The sequence below is a fragment of the Megascapheus bottae genome, chromosome 8 (genome assembly GCF_031878675.1).
Source record: "Megascapheus bottae isolate mThoBot1 chromosome 8, mThoBot2.hap1, whole genome shotgun sequence".
NCBI lineage: Eukaryota > Metazoa > Chordata > Mammalia > Rodentia > Geomyidae > Megascapheus > Megascapheus bottae.
In genome coordinates this window covers 40,368,441-40,387,534 of record NC_143516.1, presented here as the reverse complement: position 1 = coordinate 40,387,534, position 19,094 = coordinate 40,368,441, and the positions used below count along the sequence as shown (strand labels likewise).

General features: G+C 48.8%; 1 protein-coding gene across 1 annotated transcript in view; it reads right to left on the bottom strand.

Moving 5' to 3' along the window:
* Window positions 1–571: 571 nt before the first annotated feature.
* The window catches only part of Bend3 (BEN domain containing 3), a 28,935-nt gene continuing 10,412 nt past the window's right edge, over window positions 572–19,094 (bottom strand). Inside the window, exons 2-4 of the mRNA XM_090338344.1 lie at window positions 13,511–13,558; window positions 11,451–11,650; window positions 572–4,184 (exon numbers count right to left, since the gene is read on the bottom strand). Coding sequence (XP_090194470.1) covers window positions 1,935–4,184; window positions 11,451–11,650; window positions 13,511–13,547 — 2,487 coding nt within the window. The 5' untranslated portion in view covers window positions 13,548–13,558 and the 3' untranslated portion in view covers window positions 572–1,934. The remainder of the gene's footprint in view (window positions 4,185–11,450; window positions 11,651–13,510; window positions 13,559–19,094) is intronic.

The window sequence follows — 19,094 nt, the reverse complement described above, 5'->3', positions numbered from 1 at the left end:
ATTTCTCAATTTCAATAATTCAGGTTGACAGTTTCCATCAAAATCATCTGCCAATGTCACTGAACAGCAGGTTTACATGGTTCCAACTTCTATGTTATATCTATCTTTTAAAACTGCCCCCTGGATTGGGCCAGGAGTTTGGCCTAGTGGTAGAGTGCTTGCCTAGCATGCATGAAGACCCAGGTTCAATTCCTCAGTACCACATATAGAAAAAAGCTGGAAGTGGTGCTGAGGCTCAAGTGGTAGAGCTCTAGCCTTGAGAAAGTCCAAGGACAGTGCTCAGGCCCTGAGCTCAAGCCCAGGATTGGCAAAAAGAAAAAAAAAATGCCCTCTGGACGCAGGCAACATTGTCATGTAGCCATTGGAACTAAAGATCTTAGGTATGTGAATAAATTCACAGATTATTTCTACTGTTTTTGCATTTTAAGGTAGCAAAATATTAAAACAAATAGGTTATTAATTCTGCAGTCTCACACATAGGTTTTGTGGTTCCTGTGGGTGTCAAGTAGTTTTCTGGAAAGATGTACTCAGTTTGCAGTACACTTTCTTTTCCTCTTGGACACAGAATGAAGTGGGCTGGAGGGGGAGTTTCCCAGTGGGTGGTCCTGGGGAGCAAGCTAATGGCTTAGAGCAGCAGGAAGAAAAGAGATGTGCACCTAGTTGCCAAGAGAGGGGTCAGGGTCTGAGAGGTGAATCTTCTAGAGGGTCTGAGGGGGACCAGAAAGGAGACACAAGAGCCCTGTGCGAGATGAGTTCTATCTTTACAATATTGGGTGTCCTCCAGAGGGCTGCAGCCCTGGGCCCACCCCGAGGAGACAGCATGTGCTGCTGACAGAAGAAGCTAACACTGAAGTCTGGGGAAATCACCACATGGCTCCCAGAACCCCCACTGTGTACCAATATCCATCTGGAAAGTAAACAGCTCTCAACAGCCCCAATGGGGGCCCACCTTTAAATCCACCACAAAGCCCAGCGCCCACACACACTGCTTCCCAAGGAAGTGTGTCTGCCCCTCTAAACCTAAATCCATGTAGAGAGGGGTCAGGGGGCCACGGGAAGACACCACCACAGGAAAACACTGTGCATACATGTTTCCACGTTTACCTACATTCATCTCATCATCCAGTGTTCTCGCCTACAGACTGAGCACATTCTACCCAAGACAGGAATGCACAGCCCTCGCTGCCCAGTCCTCCTGGGGCTGTGGTCCAAGGGAAATTTGGTGCAGGGTAGGGCTGGCCTTTACAATGCCTTCTCTCTCTCCTACCATCCAAAGGACACCCCGACTCTTCCAAGTCAGATGTGAACTCTAAAGTGAGAAAAACCAGTCCTGTCTATGCTGCTGGAAGCTACCATTACCCACCATGTTTGAACATGGCACTGTGGGGGAAAAAAATTGATAAAATTGAAATCATTTTTTAAAAAAATCACAGCAAATGAAGTCATCTTACAGTACTTCATCTCAAATACTCTTTAAAAAGAAGAGTTTTTGTTTCCCTAAATGGCCCCCAAGAGCTCAATGATACTTTTTTTTTTTAAGGGTTTCATTTTAATTTTTTTTTTTTAAAGGGGAGAGTAAAAAGATGAAAAAATAGGAGGAACAGGTTACTGAGTTTGCCTGGTGAACTGTGAGAGCTGGCAAGGGCTGGGCCAGAAGAGAGGCCGCCTCTGGCAGGGGCCCTCGGGGCCGGCCGGCCTCCCCCTCCCCGCGCCACCCAGGGAACACAGCACAAAGAATACAAGAGATGGAACTCAAGGCTTCTTTCTTGTGGTTGGGTGGGTGTTTACGTGTGCAAATGTAGGAAGCCACTCCCCACTGACATAAGGTGCCTGCCTGTGGACCCCACGCGTGTGCTCCCACGTGACGCTCAGTCCCAAGGGTGCCCCTGCTCAGCCGCGAGGACCCCCACGTCTCTGGGCGGCCCGCTGGCCGGTCATTTCTCCTCTTTCTTGGCCTTCTTGAGGATGTCGCACTTTTTCCGGTTGGGGCGGCGACACCGCTCGTCGATGCTGGGGATACATTCGTAATGCCACACCTCCTCCATCTTCTCCACGGGGTAGACGGCCTCCACGTAGTGGCGGATGAGCCGCAGGCGCGTGGGGTCCAGCTGCTTCTTGTTGCAGGCTCCGGAATGGTTGTACTGCAGCCGCAGGTTCTCGGCGGTGAAGAGTTCGGGGAAGAGCCTGATGAGGAGGCGGGCGGCGAAGTTGCCCACGGACTGGCTCTGCTGCACGATCTCGCGCACCTCCTTGTCGGACAGCAGGTAGGGGGAAGGCACGGGGAAGTCGGGCGAGGGTACCACCAGCTCCTCCAGGGGGATCTTGCAGAAGTCTTTGCTGCTCCTCTCCGGGGGCAGCGGGGGCGCCTCGAACTCCTCCCGGAACTTCTCGGGCTTGACGGAGGAGTAGCCGGCCAGGTCCAAGGCCTCGGGCCCCGGCGTGTGCACCTTGCGCTGCAGCTGGTAGGAGCGCCGCTGCTCCGAGTCGCGCCGGCGGCAGCGCTCGTCCAACTTGCCCACGAACTCCAGCGTCCACACGCGGTCGTTCTTGGCCCGCGGATAGAGCAGCTGCACGTAGTGGCGGATCAGCTTGATGCGCACGGGGTCCAGCTGCTTCTTGCCCAGGGAGCCGCTGCAGTTGTACTGCTTGCGCAGGTTCTCGTGGGTGAAGAGCTCGGGGAAGAGGTGCACCAGCAGGCGGGAGGCGAAGTTGCCGATGGACAGGCTGCTCTCGTAGATGCTGCGCAGCTGCTCCTTGCTCAGCAGGCAGTCGGCGTCCGGCACCTCGAAGTCGGGCTGCGGGATGTCCAGCTTGTCGAAGTCGATGGGCACCAGCCAGATCTTCTTGGAGCGCCGGCCGGGACGCTCGCCCTCGAAGCTGTCCTCCACCTTGACCACGGAGATGTCGGGCAGGCCGAAGGAGTAGTAGCAGTCGTACCTGGCGCCGTCGCCCTCGCTGCCCGCCTCGGGCCCCAGCCCCTCCAGCTCGTTGTTGAGGCGCTGTGCGCACTGCTGGCGCCAGGCCTCCTCCTCCTGCATGTCGGGGAAGTAGATCTCCGTGTAGTTGCGGATGATCTGCAGCCGCTGCGGGTCCAGCTCCTGCTTGCCGCCCTCCCCGTAGCAGCTGTACTGCTCGCCCAGCTTGCGGTGGTCGAAGAGCTCCGGGAAGAGCCGGTGCAGGAGGAACACGGCAAACTCGCCCGGGGAGGACACTTCGTCCAGGAACTCCGTGAGGTCCTGCGTGTCCCCCACGTGGTCGGAGGCGATGGTGCTGCTGCGGTCCAGAGACAGGGCCTCCTCCTGGTCCTTGCCGTCCAGGAAGTGGCTGTTGTCCACCTGCTCCACCTCGAAGAAGCTGGGGCCCTGGCCGCTGGGCTTGCTGTCCTCCATCTCCCGCTGGGCCCAGAAGCGGCTGAAGAAGTCGTTGAGCTGCGGCAGGCACTCGGCCTGCCACACGGCCGTGTCCTTCACCGACGGGTAGTACACCTCCACGTAGTTGCGGATGAGCTGCAGGTGCAGCGACTCCAGCTTCCGCTTGGTGGCGAAGCCGCAGGCGCTGCAGCCCCGGGAGAAGTCCACGTCGCTGAAGAGCTCCGGGAAGAGCTGCACCAGCAGGCGGCAGGCCAGGTCGCCCCCCGACAGGCTCTGGTCCACGATCTGCTTGAGTTCGGCGGCCGTGAGCTGGTACTCCGGGGGCGGCTGGAACTTCGCCACCAGCTCGGCGGGGCTCACCTGCTTCTTGATGCGGCTCACCTCCAGCGAGAGCAGGTCCACCTTGCTGTGCAGCTGGGACATGTTGGACGTGAGCGTGTTGAGCGTGTAGAACATCTTCTGGATGAGGAAGTAGATGCTGGGCTCGCCGTCCGCGGCCACCCCGGCGCTGCCCGCGTCGCGCTTGGCAGCCGGCTCGCTGAGCAGCCGCAGCGGGGACGGGCTGCTGCCGGAGTTGGCCTTCTCCAAGAGCTCGTAGGTGCCGAGCAGCTCCGCCGCCGGGGGGTTCTTCTTCTCCATGATCTTGTGCGAGATGCCATACAGGGGCTTCTTGTAGGAAGGGGCGCCGGCGTCGGCGCAGGGCTCCTCGTCGCCGGGCCAGGCCGCGGCGCCGCTCCGGCTCCTGGCCGCGTGCTCCCCGTTGCTCTGGCAGGGCGAGCTGCTCTCGCGGGCCTGCATGCCCGCCAGGAGGGCCTGCAACACACAACGTGTGCGACGACGTTAGCCCTGCGCGCTCTCCGCACCACAGGCTGCGTCCCCGCCCCCGCGGGAGCCGAGGCCCGCGCTCCCCTCCAACACCCAGGAATGGAGCCCCAGGACACACGTGTATCAGGGGGACAAACCTCGAGGAAGGGCTGCACCCGCCTACTCGACACCCGGGCTTTCTGTCCCACAACCTGGCATGAGCCTGGGCAAAGATGCTGGCAAGGCCAAGATGTACTAGTGCAGTAACAGGGGAGAGGCCACAGGAACCCATGGAGCCCCCGTGGCTGCTGGCCATGGGCAGGCCAGCTCACCCGTCTCTAGAAGCCCCAGCAGGCAGCCAGAAGGTGGTTACTCCTTGTGGGGGGCGCGGGGGAGGGAATGGGAAAGATTTCTCTGCAATTCACAGAGCCATGCACAGAACTAGGGTCTGCTGCTAACTCTGCGCTGCCCCGACTCACTCTCATCCCAAGTCAGAAATGGGCTGGCCCATAACACCACAACTTGTACCACTGTGACACTGTCAGTGACAGGGTCTCCAGGGCTTGCTTCTATGTCAGTCTCCTTGCGGAGCCAGCAGCCTTCCTTAGCCAAAATGCTCTGTGTTCTCTAGCCTCCTTTGAACAAGGTTCTGGGAGAGAATAAAACTCTACCTTCTTAATTCCCCTAGGATGACACATCCAGAAATCCATTCTTGGAGACTCGAGCTACCTTTCAAAAACTTCAGTGCATGAAGCCCAGCTCCATCACTATCTGGGATCCAGAGCTCTCGATGCTCTCCTCAGTGGTCTTAACCCATTGGTAGACTCAAGTGTGTGTGTGTGTGTGTGTGTGTGTGTGTGTGTGTGTGTGCGCGCGCGCACGTGTGTATTCAGTTATATCCCCATAAACCTGTTTTTGTTAAGTTGAACTTGACACGGAAACCATATTGGAATATATTTTGGTAGGGTTTATTAAGCCACCAGGCTAATTAATGAGCACTGGCAGCACTGGGGAAGCAGGAGACGTGAAGCTCAAAGCCTTTGCTTCCACTGACATACATGCCTCAGGTACACAGAGACAGGACTGGAGCAAGAGCCAAGTGCATACCTGGGTCTATGTGCACTCTTTGTCTCTCTCTGTCCATCTGTCTGTCTGTCTGTCTGTCTGTCTGTCTGTCTCTCTCTCTTTCACACAAACACCCACCACACAGATACATACACTGAGAAACAGGGAAGGAGTGGGCAGAGCAGAAAACCTTGACCCCCCCCAATGAAATGTGTTTGAACTACAAGCTATTAGAAGATGAAATGGTCCACTGGTCATTATCACTGTAAGAAAAAAAGAGAAAAGGAAAGGAAGAAGTAAAAATCCTAAAGAAAGGGGAAAAACATGAAACAGAAGTCAAAACAGATCACGCTGCACAAAGTAAATGAATTCTGGCACGTCTTGTCCCACAGTAGAACAGCTCCACAGCCCTAGGAGGCGGTGCAGACCTGCGGCCTCGCTGCCAATACACTGCCTCTGGCTCACACCCCCACACTAAATTCTACTCTTGGCAATTTACCCACCATATAGTGCTATTACTTCAAAATAATGCTGAAGGTGCCAGAGATCATGAGATTACAATGAGGCTTTACCAGTACATAACTACCTTATGGATTATTTTAGAAAAGCAGTGTCTTCTTTACAAGTGGTAAGGAAGTATTTGGTATTAAAAAGTAGAATTTGGGGCCAGGAGTTTGGCCTAGTGGTAGAGTGCTTGCCTAGCATGCACAAAGACCTGGGTGTGATTCCTCAATACCACACACACAGAAAAAGCTGGAAGTGGCACTGTGGCCCAAGTGGTAGAGCGCTAGCCTTGGGAAAGCCCAAGGACAGTAGTCAGGCCCTGAGTTCAAACCCCAGGGATGGGGAAAAAAAAAAAAAAAAAAAAACACTGTTTAAAAAGGAGAATTCTGTGCATAAGTCAAATACTCTGCAGCAAGAGCAGGTGTTCTGAGCTGGCTGTGGTTCAAGTGGTACAACACCAGCTTTGAATGGCAAAGCAAAGGGACAGCACCCAGCCCCTAAGTTCAAGCCCCAATACCAACATGTACGCATGCACACACACACACACACACATATAAGGGTAGGGAAAAGGTTGAAGACATAACTGCACTCCCCACACTCCCACAGAGGCAGGAAAGGCAACTAGAAATCCCCCAGCCTCATTAATACCAATATTCCAGTTCCACCATGTGAGTCATTGCTGTCCACAGACACTCTGGTCCCAGTGCTTGAACAAAAGCTAGAATGACAGTAGAGGGCAACGTTGCCCACTCCCAGAAGTCTCCACTACACAACTCAACATCCAAACAGCACAAGCCCAGGAGAATAGCTTCTTACACATCTCCACACTGCTGTCCTGAAAGCTCAGAGCGCCCATTCATTCCACCAATGCTGCCAAGGCAACGATGGGCTGGCTGCACTTGCTGCCAATGATAAAATCTCGGCTCAGCTGTCTAGGAATATCAAGAAATCTTTAAATCTGGGCTACTTGGCACCAGGTATCTGGTTGACACTCTTCCCAATTCTCTGAGGCTCCTCTTCCAACCATATGGGGACTCTGTGGCACAGCTCAACTCCACTGTGCCAGCAGCTAGCTTAGATCTTGATCGAACACCTGTAAACTCATGAGGGAATGCCCCAATTTCTCAGCTGGGAAATGGGGTGGAATGAAGAGAGGCCGATACTGTGATCTAGCCATGGGCAAGCAGATCAAGGAAGGATCCAGGCGTCCTTGCCTGGCCACAGCCAGGTCTTAGGGTCTGGACCACTACAGAGATGATCCAAGTAGCAGATATCTCTATCAGGCTTCCAGAACCGAGAGCTGTCACTGAATTGAGTTCAAGGAGTGATGAAATGGTGCCCTGACCGTCAGAAAAGTGGAACACCAAGACAGCAGCATGGCTCTGCGAAGTGGGGAGTGGAGAATTAATGTAATATCAAGGGCAGGCCACGTGAAACAACAGCAAGAGGCTGCCATCATCGTCCAGGGAGAATCATGGCAAGAACTTTCCATTTCAACACAATCCTCCTTTTCCATCTCATCAGTGACCAGCTACCTCACAATATGGCCAGGAGAGCCACTTGCCCCCAGCAGTAAGAAAAAAAAAAAAAAAAAAAAAAAAAAAAAAAACCTCTTTCCAGTGTCCAGACATCGAATGAGGCCCTGGGCACATAGGAATGAGACAGACAGTTCTCCTCTCCTAGCCCTTCTTCTCAGGCCACCCCTCTACAGCCAACAGCAAGTGGTGAGGATGAAGAATGTGCTAAGGAGCCCCCAGAAGCATGAACCTGGGGAGACACAGCAACTACAATGAAGAGCAAAGGGGAAAAGCAGAAGAGACATCAAAATAGTAGTGCATGAGGCCCCTGACAAACTTCCCAGCAGCCCTCGGGGCCACTAGCACAGTCATTAAGCGCATTTAATGACTTCTCTGAGCTTCCTATCCAGGAAAAGGCCCAGCACCTCTCCACTTGCCAGTCCCCTGGCTTGTCGCACAGAGCCTCAGGTAGATCTACATTGCAGGAGTGAGACAGCATGTCTGTTCTCCAACCCAGGAGAGCAAATCTAGCCTCCCTGCCTGGCATACAGCTCTGAGTATCGAGATCACTCCTGTGAACAAAACACAATTGTCGACTCACCTCCCACATCTGCTGTGCTTGCCGACACTGCGGTCCCCTTCCATAAAGGTGCCAAGTTGAGTCTTTTTATTATATATATTTTTTATATTAGCTTACATTAGTTATACAGAAGGCCAAGGAAGTCTTTAGAGTCCTCTGTTAGACTTTTCCAGGGAGGGCTCATTTTTCTTACAGTATTTTACTAGTTATCACTCATAGACACACCAGCACTGATTGAAGTTTGCACATGGCACATCTTTAGCGCTGGAGTAACCATCCAAATCCTCCCCACCCCCTCTGTCCCTGAAGGGAAAGACAAGGACAGGGGGTGGCTATGGGAGGGGCCCAGGAGGGCATAGGGCAGCCTCCCTCAAGACTGCCACAGCAGCCGGGCACAGTGGCTTATGCCTGTAATTCTAGCTACTCTAGGGCGGTAACCTTGAGCTGAAGAGCTCAGGGACAGCAACCAGGCCCACACACACAACCCTGCTGAACACACAAAAAAAAACTCCCACAGTGGTTTGGCTCTGATGGACATGGAGAAGACAGATGAATACCAGACAAGGGAACAGGAGTCCAAGGGGGTTCTGGGAAGGCAACCACTTCTGAAGGCTGATGGGGCGGGCCCCATGCCATGGGCTACCTCAATGATTCCATAAGAAGCTGGAGGGATGAGCAGGGCAATCCCTCGCTAGTATCTGCTCAGCAGCTTTTGACACTGGCTACACTTGGGGACTGAATGAGAGGTGACAGAGAGCAGAAAGCCAGTCTTCCCTCCTGACTCCTCATACCAGGAGTAAGACTGCCCCACTTAAATGCCTAAGTTGGCTCCTCTCCTGGAGAAGACACAAATTCCTTCCTTATTGGCTTGTTACAAGGATTAAACAAACTATGGAGCAGGGTGCTACTTTGGACTAGAGACTAAAAACTGCCTTTGTGGGCCCAGAGTTTGGCCTAGTGGTAGAGTGCTTGCCTAGCATGCACAAAGACCCAGGTTCAATTCCTTGGTACCACATACATAGCAAAAAGCCAGAAGTGGTGCTGAGGCTCAAGTGGTAGAGCTCTAGCCTTGAGAAAGTCCAAGGACAGGGCTCAAGCCCTGAGCCCAAGCCCAGGACTGGCAAAAAAGAAAACACAAAACTGCCTTTGTTTTCTATTTTCTGAGTTCAAGCCCCAGGACTGGCAAAAAAAAAAAAAAGAAGAAGAAGAATTCTGTGCCATAAGTCAAATACTCTGCAGCAAGAGCAGGTGTTCTGAGCTGGCTGTGGCTCAAGTGGTACAACACCAGCTTTGAATGGCAAAGCAAAGGGACAGCACCCAATCCCTGAGCTCAAGCCCCAATACCAACCCATGCACACGTGTGCGCGCATGCGCGCACACACACGCACGCGCGCGCGCGCGCGCGCGCGCGCACACACACACACACACACACACACACACACACACACATATAAGGATAGGGAAAAGGTTGAAGACATAACTGCACTCCCCACACTCCCACAGAGGCAGGAAAGGCAACTAGAAATCCCCCAGCTGTCGTCATCCCCCGGCCTCATTAATACCAACATTCCATTTCCACCACTTGAGTTAGAAGCAGTGCTGTCCACAGACACTCTGGCCCCACCGCTTGAACAAAAGCTAGAATGACAGTAGAGGCCAGGATTGAGTTGCTGATCATTGCTAAAGCATGACCTTCCGTTCTTTGATGACAATTCTTTCCAGGCCCAGGTTTCTCTTAACTCAGTACAGAGGGAAAATACTAAGAAGGCTGCATATTCCCTGCTATCACATGGCAGGTTCAGAAAACAAGCAAGTTAGCATGGTGGTTCATGCCACCTTAGAAACTTGACACAGGAGGAGCATGAGCTCAAAGTCTAACACTATGAGCCCTGTCTCAAAAGAACAGCAAAGAAAACTCAAGGAGAAGGACAAAAGACTACTCCATCTAAATGGAGACTAGGACTATATGGGAAAATAAATACAACCTGATAAGGTTGGGAGAATACCGACTTACTGAAATAATGACTTAAATAAACTTAAAAAAGAAATTACTGACTTAAGTTCACATGAAAACTTTCTACAAGCAGTTCAAAGAATTCAAAAAGCTTATACTTCCACATTTTTTTTTTGCCAGTCCTGGGACTTGAACTCTAGGCCTGAGCAGTATCACTGGGCTTTCCTCAAGGCCAGCACTCTATCACTTGAGCCACAGCACCACTTCTGGCTTTTTTTTCAGTGTATGCGGTACCAGGGAATCGAACCTCATACTAGGTTGTACATGCTACACAAACACTCTACCACTAGGCCAAACTCCCAGCCCCTACTTCCACTATTTTTATAGAGCAGGAAGGAGGGTAGGGATATCAGCCTTACCTCACATATACCAACAATCATTCAACAAATGATAAAAACATCCAAATAGTCAGGTGCTCATGCCTATAATCCTAGCTACCCAGGAGGCTGAGCTCTAAGGATCTCAGGGCAAGAAGGTAATAGTCCAATTAACCACCAAAAGGCTGGTAGCAAAGCTGTGGCTCAAGTGGTAGAGCACTAGTCTTGAGCAAAAGAGCTCAGGGACAGGCCAAGACACTGAGTTTAAGCCCCAGACACAAAAAATTTTTATCTAAACTCAGGACTCAACATGTATTTTTTTTATTCCCCAACCTTAAGGAGTTGGAATAGATTGAATACCTCTGCCTCCAGTCAGTACATAGAAAAGCAAAGACGTGTAGCCACTTTAGTACATGCAGCTCAGAGAATTCACATTAAAAGTACTTAAAGGCACTTCTTTTTTTTTTTTTTTTAAATCAGTCCTAGTGACTGAACTCAGGGCCTGAGCACTGTCCTTGGGCTTTCCTCAAGGTAAGAGCTCTACCACTTGAGCCACAGCACCACTTCCAGCTTTTCTATGAATGTGATAGTGAAGAATTGAACCCGGGTCTTCCTGCAGGCTAGGCAAGCACTCTACCACTAGGCCAACTCCTGGTCTCAAAGGCATTTTTGCTCCTTCTTCTCCAAACATTTCAGAGCCTGGTGCCAAAGCTCTGGGTTAATAACTTGTCTCTGGTTTCCCAACCTTTCTGTGACCCCAAGACCACGGCTCAAGCATAAACACATTGGACCTCCAGCCTAGTGTGAGATCTGTTCTGAACGGCTACCCAACACTGAAGGATTCAGCTACAACATAAACCATGGTAACCTTCTCATTTCCTTCTTCAACTCACATTGTGAAGACAAAAGCATACTGAAAGAACAGTATGCTTCACTCCTATAATACCAGCTACTCTGAAGGCTGAGATCCAAGGATCACAGTTCAAAACCAGTCCAAGCAGGGAAGTCTATGAAACTCTAAGCTCCAATCAACGATCGAAAAGCCTGTGGCTTAAGTGGTAGAGCACTAGTCTTGGGGGAAAAAAAAATCTCAGGGACAGTGCCTGATTTCAAATCCCAAGACTGGCCAAAAAAAAAAAAAAATTAAATAAAATCCACTTTCTAGGCACTGCAGCTGAGATGAGAGAATTTGAGAATTTAAATGAAACCCTTCTCAAGCCCTAAGAATTTGCAGTAGCCCACATGCTCAGTGGTCGAGAGCAGGGGCTGGGCGCTCACCTCAGGTATCAGCCGCCTCCTCTTCACGCTGGGCACCAAGTCGGGGTGATCACTGCCCAGTTGCCGTCTCTTGCTGGAGTCATGGAGGGCAATGAAGACACTGTCCAGAGGGTTTTTCTCAGAAATCCTGGAATTCAGTGAGCAGTCCAACACTGCATCTTCAGCCTCTGTCTCCACCTTCACAATGCTATTTTTTAAAACTGTGACAGAGAAGAAACAGAGATGAGCATGAGACAGGCCCACTGGGAAAATGCAGGGTTCCCTGAGCAACTCGGCTGCCCTAGTCACAATAATCCTGTGCTTCCAACAACTGATTTTTATCTTATGACACTAGTGCTATGCAATAAAATCTCACTCCAAGACATGTCTTTTGTGGAGAGATGTGATAAGGGAAATAACTAATATGTCCTATTTGCAGAATCTAAGATCTGGAGGATCACTGTTCCAAGCCAGTCTACTCAGAAAAGCCCACAATGCTCCATTCTCTAAGATATCCAGTAAAAAGATATATCACCTGATATAGTATCAACTAAGAAAAGTGTGAGGCCCGAGTTCAAATCCCAATACACCCACCCAATAAAAAAAAGTTAACTCTGAGAAAATACATATGATGCTTTTATGCTTTTAACAACAACATTAAAAAAGAAAAGGTTCAACTGCAACTTAAAAAAAAATGATGCTGGGCTGGGAGTTTGGTCTAGTGGTTAAAGTGCTTGCCTAGCATGCATGAAGATCCAGGTTCGATTCCTCGGTACCACATACACAGAAAAAAGCCGGAAGTGGTGCTGAGGCTCAAGTGGTAGAGCTCTAGCCTTGAGAAAGTCCAAGGACAGTGCTCAGGCCCTGAGCTCAAGCCCAGGACTGGCAAAAAAAAAAAAATGATGCTAACTCAGGGTAAGCAAAGGGGTGACATCATCCAAAAAGAACTGTACTCATTACCTCATTTATGAAATGTTAAAGCTCTGTACATAACCTTAATAATAACAACAAAATTGTATTCTTTTTTAAGAAACACACCTTTTTTTTTGTAGGTCAGGGGCCTGAACTTGGCCTGGGCACTGTCCCTGAGCTCTTCAGCTCAAGGCTTCCACCCTACTCTAGAGCCAAGCCCCACTTCCCATTTTCTAGAGGTTAATTGGAGATAAGAGTCTCAGGTTCTTTTGTGCCCGGGCTGGCTTTGAACCTTGATCCTCAGATCTTAGCCTTCTGAGTAGCAAGGATTACAGATGTGAGCTACCACACCTGGCTCAAGAAATATACTTTTAACAGGCATGTGGTATGGGTAGAACAGATGAAAACAAGAAATGGGAGATTTTTTTCTTTTTTTTCTTTTTTTTTTGCTGGTCCTGGGGCTTGAACTTTGGGCCAGGGGCTGTCTCTGGGCTTCTTTTACTTAAGGCTAGTACTCTACCACTTGAGCTACAGCTCCAGTTTCTTTCCATGGCTGGTAATGTGGCCTACTGTTAGAGTACTCACCTAGCATGCATGAAGCCCTGGGTTCGATTCCTTGCTATCACATACATAGAAAAAGTGGAAAGTGGTGTTGTGGTCAAGTGGCAGAGCACTAGCCTTGAACAAAAAGTGTCTAAGGACGGTGCCCAGTCCCTGAGTTCAAACCCTAGGACTCGCAAAAAAAAAAAAAAAAAAAAAAAGGTCTTTCTTGCCTGGGCTATCTTCAAACCATGGTCCTCAGATCCCAGCCTCCTGAGTAGCTAGTAGCTAGGATTAGAGGTGTGAGCCACCAGTGCCCAGTTGGAGAGAAGACTTTTCATTATATAACTTTATTTGGACTGTGTGACTGTGACTTATTAAATATATTTATTTATTTATTTATTTATTTATTTTTGGCCAGTCCTGGACTTGAGCTCAGGGCCTGAGCACTGTCCTTGGATTTTTCTCAAGGCTAGAACTCTACCACTTGAGCCTCAGCACCACTTCTGGCTTTTTCTAAGTATGTGGTACCAAGGAATCAAACCCGGGTCTTCGTGCATGCTAGGTAAGCACTTTAACCACTAGGCCAAACTCCTGGCCTTAAATATATTTTTTTAAAAATGTTTTACCTTCATCTACATCTTCACTGAAGTCAGTTGAGTTCATCTTCTATTCCACTATGAAAAGATAAAAACAAAGTTTTTGTTTATTGCTTGAATTATTTAACGTTCTTGGCCACTCCCTCAGCCCAGCCTGGCACTAAGGAAGCAAAGGTAAAGGTGATGCATGCAGCGTGGTGGAGGGACAGGCCCCTCCTGCTTTACACAGCCTCAGGAGCCAAGCCCAGCCTCCCCTTTCCCCCTGAGAAGTCTGCAGGACCCCTCATGACTCTGAATGTGGCCAGCCCAAGTGGGGGGATGTGCTGTGAGTAGAAAACACACACCACATTTAGACCCAGCCTAGAATAAGAAGGCAAGGCAGCTCTGTGAGAATTGTTCTAGATTCATCACATGTGAAAATTATAGCATTTTGGACTTACTGGGCTAAATAAAATACTTTTTCACGTCATTCAATGTAGCAATTAGAAAATTTAAAACGTGGCCAGGTGTGGTGCTCACAGCTATAATCCTAACTACTCAGGAGCCTGAGATCTGGAAGACTGCAGTTTGACGCCAACCTGGGCAAAATGTTTTTGGGATCTCAGCTCACCAGAACAGTCTAGATGTGGTGATATGAACATCTGTCACCGAAGCTATGGCAGGATGCAGAAATAAAGAGATGACAGCTCAGGCTGACCCCACCCCAAAAATACAGAATGAAAAGGGGCCAACAGCACGACTCAAGTGGTAGATTGCTTGCCCAGTCAGCATGAGGGTCTAAATTCAAACTCTAGTACCATGTCCTGTTTTGAGTGAGAGAGAGAGGTGGGTGGGAAGGAGAGGGAGGGAAGGAGGGAGGGAGTGAGGGAGGGAGGAAGGGAGGGAGGATTTAAATTACATGATTGCATTACTCTTATCTTCTTCAGAACTAACAAGAAGGGAAGGCACTGTAGTGGTACAGAGAAGGCTTTCAAACTCCACAAGTAGTTCCAACAGACCAGGTGAGGAATGAAGCAAGAAGTAGGGGTGGCAGTTTCTTGCCACAGCCAGGCAGAAATTGACATTAAGGTACTATTAAGGCCAGGTGCCGGTGGCTCATGCCTGTCACCCTAGCTGCTCAAGAGTCTGAGATCTTTCCATAAGGGCCAGCTCAGGAATGGAAGGTGGCAAGTGCTCAGCCTGCACCTTTCCATCCGTGACACCAGCAGTGCCGACCACGGCCAGGATCCCTTCAGGAGCCAGGCCCTCCTGGCCCTGCTCAGATTGCACAGGGTTGTGTAATGGACATTTTTAAGCTTTACCATGCTTTTGTAGCATGGTGGAAATAACCAAGAAGTAATTAAAGGGCAAAAGAATTGGGAGGCCTGGTATTTTTTTCTCATGACAAATTCTCAAAGGTATTTTGTTACAAAACGAGATTTTCACTTTTTTAAAAATGTAACTTAGTGGTATTTAAAATCTAGACCTACCATGATTCAATTTCACTTCCATTGCTTTGGTTGCTTAATATTTAAGCTTTGCATCATGCTACCTTCTGTCTATGCTTCATGTCTTTACAAGCCCATTTCATATTGTAAACTTGAATGACAAATTGTTTCTCATTTAAGTGTGCTCAGAGTAAAATGGTGAAGAATATTGTGTAACATTTATCCAATAAAGTCTTTGATTTTTTTTACAAGTGGGGAAAAAAAAAAAGAGTCTGAGATCTGAGGATCATAGTTCAAAGCCAGCCCAGGCACTGAAGTTCCTGAGACTCTTATTTCCAATTAATCACCAGAAAACCGGAAGTGGTACTGTGGCTCAAGTGGTAGAGTAACAGCCTTGAGCTGAAGAGCTCATGGATAGTGCTCAGGCCCAGAGTTCAAGCTCCACAACCAACCAAAATAAATAAAGTATTATTAAGCCTTTGGAGTTCCCAAAATTTCATAATCATGTCCATCAATAGTAGAGTAGGTACAATCAGATACAAGCATTCTGCTACATTCCGGGAGAGAAGATACCCTGCAGCCTTTAACCTGGATGCAGCAACTTGTGGTTCTTGATTCAGGTGATTGCAAACACAGTTCTTGTGCTAAGGAACAGAGAGGCATGTCATTCACATCTGTAATCCTAGCTACTCATCAGATGGCTGAGATCTGAATTGAGGTTCAAGATAGCCAGAGATACTCTCATCTCCAACTGACTACCACTAAACAAAAAGAGAGAAACAAGGAGCAGGGAGCTGACCCTCCCTTTTTCATAGCCATGACACCAAAAGCACTTGGTAAGCCACAGGGCAGCGTGGAATGGTGCATGTTCAACGTATATCCTGTGTTTTAGAGGGTGAACAGAGTGGAGATGGATGTTTAAATGACCTGTGCACACAATGGCAACATCCCCACCTTGCTTACGGAGCAAAACACCTTCTCAGAGCCTCACAGTAACCACCCTCTGACCGAGTCTTTTCAATTCTGCATACTTTCAGAGGATCAAAAGAGAAAATAAGCCAGTGGCAGTGGCTCACGCCTGTAATCCTAGCTACTCAGGAGGCTGAGATCTGAGGATAAAGGTTCAAAGTCAGCCCAGGCACAAAAGGACCTAATAGTCTTATCTCTGATTAACCTCTAGAAAATGGGAAGTGGGGCTTGGCTCTAGGGTAGGGTGGTAGCCTTGAGCTGAAGAGCTCAAGGACAACACCCAGGCTGAGTTTAAGCCCCACGATTCACAGAGACCCCCCCACCCCACCCCAGGAAATAAGGATTGAACTAAAAATACTTCTCAGCTGAGTGGCTCATACCTATTATCCTAGCTACTCCGGAGGCTGAGGTCTGAGGATCACAGTACAGTCAGTCAAGCAGGAAAGTCTGAGGACTCCATTTAATCACCAAAAAGCCAAAAGCCAACAGGGAGGAGCTACAACTCTAGTGTAAGAGTCCCAGTCTTGAGGAAAAATGCCAAGCCAGAGCAAAAGGTCCTGAGTTCAAGCTTCAGTACCAGCAAGCACGCACATGCATGCATACACTCCCCCCACACACACATCACATGTCACTGGGACAAGTCGTATCCAGGCAGCAGATAGCCACAAAAGTTCAGAGACAGAACCTAAGCCCTGAGTTCAAGTCTAGGACTGGCACAAAACCAACAAAAAACCCTGAAGCAGTTTTAGAGCTAATAGAAGCCTCAGAATCTTACAGATGCACATGGAGGAAGCGGGCTCAGGAACAGGTGGAGAGGCCCCAGGAGCCTGTGAGGTGGTGTGACAGACAGTTGTGCCGCCAATGGGGCAGAGGAGGTGGTCCTTTGCTACCACAGGGCCTGCACAGATCTGAGAAGAGGAGCGCACAAAGTCCCAGGGAATGAAAAGATGAGAAGGAACCCTGGGAAGTACTTCTGGAGCAGAGGGTGGGGAACTGCAGGAGATAAGCAGCAGGAAGGAAAGGGTGCCTTCAGAACCCCAAGGTTACTAGCAAGTACTCTGGGGTTTCTAGAACAATTACAAGTCTTAGCTAGTTCCCAATGCTAGGAAATTTCTTTTTTTTTTCTTTTCCATATACTTTTTATTGTAATTAATAGAAGGGTTACACTATATTCACCAGATAGAAGGTGCATTACTTCACATACTTTGATACCCTTTCTCATGTCTTGGTCCCCATTCCCTTGAACTCAACTTAGGGCCTTGGCACTGTCCTCAGCTCTTCTTGTACAAAGCTAGCATTCTACCACTTTGAGTGGCAGAGCCCCTTCCCCTTCCAGTTTTCTGGCTAACTGGAGATACAAGTCACACGGACTTTCATGCCTGGCCTGGCTTTGAACTGTGATCTCAAATTAGTCTCCGCCTTCTCAGTGGCTAGGATTATGGATGTGAGCCAGCAGTCCCTGGCTTTGGAAGTTTGTTTTCTGAATGCAAATATTTTAGAACTCTACCACAGACGTAGGAGCTCTTTTTTCCACTTCAAGGGAGAGAGAGAATAACTAAAGCTAATTATGGGGAGAACCCACCTAGTATATAATTATGCCAATACCAATCAGGGCATATCTCCCTCATCAGGCTCATGTTCTAAAGACTTCTGACCAACTCTATCTCTTGCAGCACCTCACACACTTGAAACTGGGGATCAGAGCCACAGCAAAGCACAACAGCCAGAGAGAGGGCCGAGGACCTGGCCAAGAGGATTCCCACTTGGCAGTTAGTCTTAAATTGAGCTGGGGCAGGGCCGGGAGTTTGGCCTTGAGGTAGAGTGGTTGCCTAGCATGCACAAAGACCTAGGTTCGATGCCTTGGTACCATATATGTAGAAAAAAGCCGGAAGTGGTGTTGTGTCTCAAGTGGTAGAATTCTAGCCCTGAGAAAGCCCAAGGACAGTGCTCAGGCCCTGAGTTCAGTCTCCACAACTGGAGAGGGGGGTGGGGAGAATGGAGCTGGGGCAGAAACTTAGATGGAGCCCCTTCCACTAGCAATGTCGCAATGTCAGTGGGAATGTACCCTAGTGCAACCACTAGGGAAGGCACTTTGGAGATTCCTCAAAATGTAATACATACATACAATGGAATTTTACTCATCGGTCAGAAAGAATATGATATTTTCGGGGAAACAGATAGGCCTAGAAAAAATTATATTAGTGAAAAAGAAGTCAGGCTCAGAGAGACAAATGGAGCATGTTTTCTCTCATATGTGGAAGTTAGATATAAAATACATAACATGTAGGGTTTCATGCTTATACACACACACAGACTAAAGGATGTTGTACTTAGGTTAAGAGTCCAATGGTTTAACTCCCCTGAACAACTGTTTAACAAAATGAGTACCAGGAAGTGGAAACATGTTGGGGCGGGGGGGGGGGTGGTGGAGGAGGCGAGGGGGGCAATGAAAGAAGCAGAAGCACTCCGATGGAGGGAGGAAGGGGGCGTAAATGTAGTTAAGGGGGCGTAAATGTAGTTATTATATTCAATATACACAATGTGAAGGTGAACTACGTAAGGAGGGTAGGGATGGGATGGGTAAAGAAGAACACTGGAAGGGGCGACACTGACCAACATGCTGTGCCTATAATCTGACTTCTGGAATTGCAACCCTTGTGCAACTACTTGATAGTAATTAAAAAATAAATAAATGAAAGACACTTGGGCCAATTTGTGAGGGTGTCAACCATGGTGTGGGAAGCCCATTAACCATTACTAATTACTGACAGACCCCTTGTGACTTGGATTAAGGGGACTTTTAATTACTCCTGTTTTTTTCCATTATACAAAGCTAGGAAGTCAACGTCTACATGTTTTCTCAACAGACTTCTGAAAGAGCTGAGCATGGAATTATGCGTTAAAAATTCAAACTCAATTGTTCATTACAGGGCTATCCCATCAATAAAAACATACTTCAAAGTTCACTGGGGATATCTCAACTATGTAATTTAAAAATGCCATAAAGCAACAGGAAGGAAATATGCCAAAATGTTCATTACTTCCAACTAGCGGGATTATGGATAATTCCTTTTGTAGATTTTCCTCTATTTCCACACATTCTATGGTGATTTTTCTTTGTGTGCCTATACAGAGGCTTGAATGCAAGGCCTTGATCTCTCACTTGGCTTTTTCCCGCAAGGCTAGCACTCCATCACTTGAGCCATACTTCCACTTCT